This window comes from Eimeria mitis, genomic scaffold (assembly GCF_000499745.2).
Source record: "Eimeria mitis Houghton genomic scaffold, Emh_scaff3585, whole genome shotgun sequence".
Lineage (NCBI taxonomy): Eukaryota > Apicomplexa > Conoidasida > Eucoccidiorida > Eimeriidae > Eimeria > Eimeria mitis.
Window position 1 is genome coordinate 4,941 of NW_013571929.1, and position 907 is coordinate 5,847.

The window sequence follows — 907 nt, forward strand, 5'->3', positions numbered from 1 at the left end:
GCGGTTGCTGCTGCCGAGCCCCCGGACCCCCGTGCTGCTGCTGCCTCCTCGCACAGTGGCTTCGCAGCAGCAGCAGCAGCAGCAGCAGCAAGTGCAGCAGCAGCAACAGCTACAGCTGCAGCAGCAACTGCAGCAGCAGCAACAACAACTGCAGCAGCAGCAACAGCTACAGCAGCAGCTACAGCAACAGCAGCAGCACCAGCTACAGCAACAACAACAGCTACAGCAGCAGCAGCAGCAACAGCAACAGCAGAAGCAGCATTACACAGCAATGGGCCAGCAGCAGCAAGTTGACTCAGCTTCGATGCCGCAGCAGCAGCAACCCCGGCTGCAACCCCCTCATGCGGTCCAGCAGCAGCAGCAGCAGCAGCAGCAGCAGCTACCAATGCAGCAGCAACTGAGAAATGAGTCAGCGGGCGTTGCTGCTGCAGCAGAAGGGGAGACGAAGTGGTCTCCAGACACGGACAAGCAGCAGCAGCAGCAGCAGCAGCAGCAGCAGCAGCAGCAGGTGCAGCAGCAGCTGCTGCTGCAGACCACGGCTCGCCAGCCCAACATGCTGCTGCAGCAGCAACAGCAACAGCAACAGCAGCAGCAGCAACAGCAACAGCAGCAGCAGCAACATTATCGTCAGCTCCTACAAGAGGAACCTCGTCAGCTAGACAGGCAACCATGGCAGCAGCAGCAGCAGCAGCAGCAGCAGCAGGAATCGCAGCAGCAGCAGCAGCAGCAGCAGCAGCAGCAAGAGGGAGAAGCTGAAATAACAGGCCCCCACAGTGCAGACCTCAACTGCAACGAATGGCAGCAGCAGCGCATGCAGCAGCGCATGCAGCAGCAGCAGCAGCAGCAGCAGCAGCAGCAGCAGCAGCAAACCGAAATAAGCAGTTCTGGGGACGATCTAAATATGGCC

At 60.0% G+C, this 907-nt stretch overlaps 1 protein-coding gene across 1 annotated transcript in view; it reads left to right on the forward strand.

The window, feature by feature from the left end:
* EMH_0067530 (uncharacterized protein) overlaps positions 1-907 on the forward strand; it is a gene marked incomplete at both ends in the record, with an annotated part of 4,319 nt that overhangs the window by 3,195 nt on the left and 217 nt on the right. The window contains one exon of the mRNA XM_013498634.1: positions 1-881. Coding sequence (XP_013354088.1) covers positions 1-881 — 881 coding nt within the window. The remainder of the gene's footprint in view (positions 882-907) is intronic.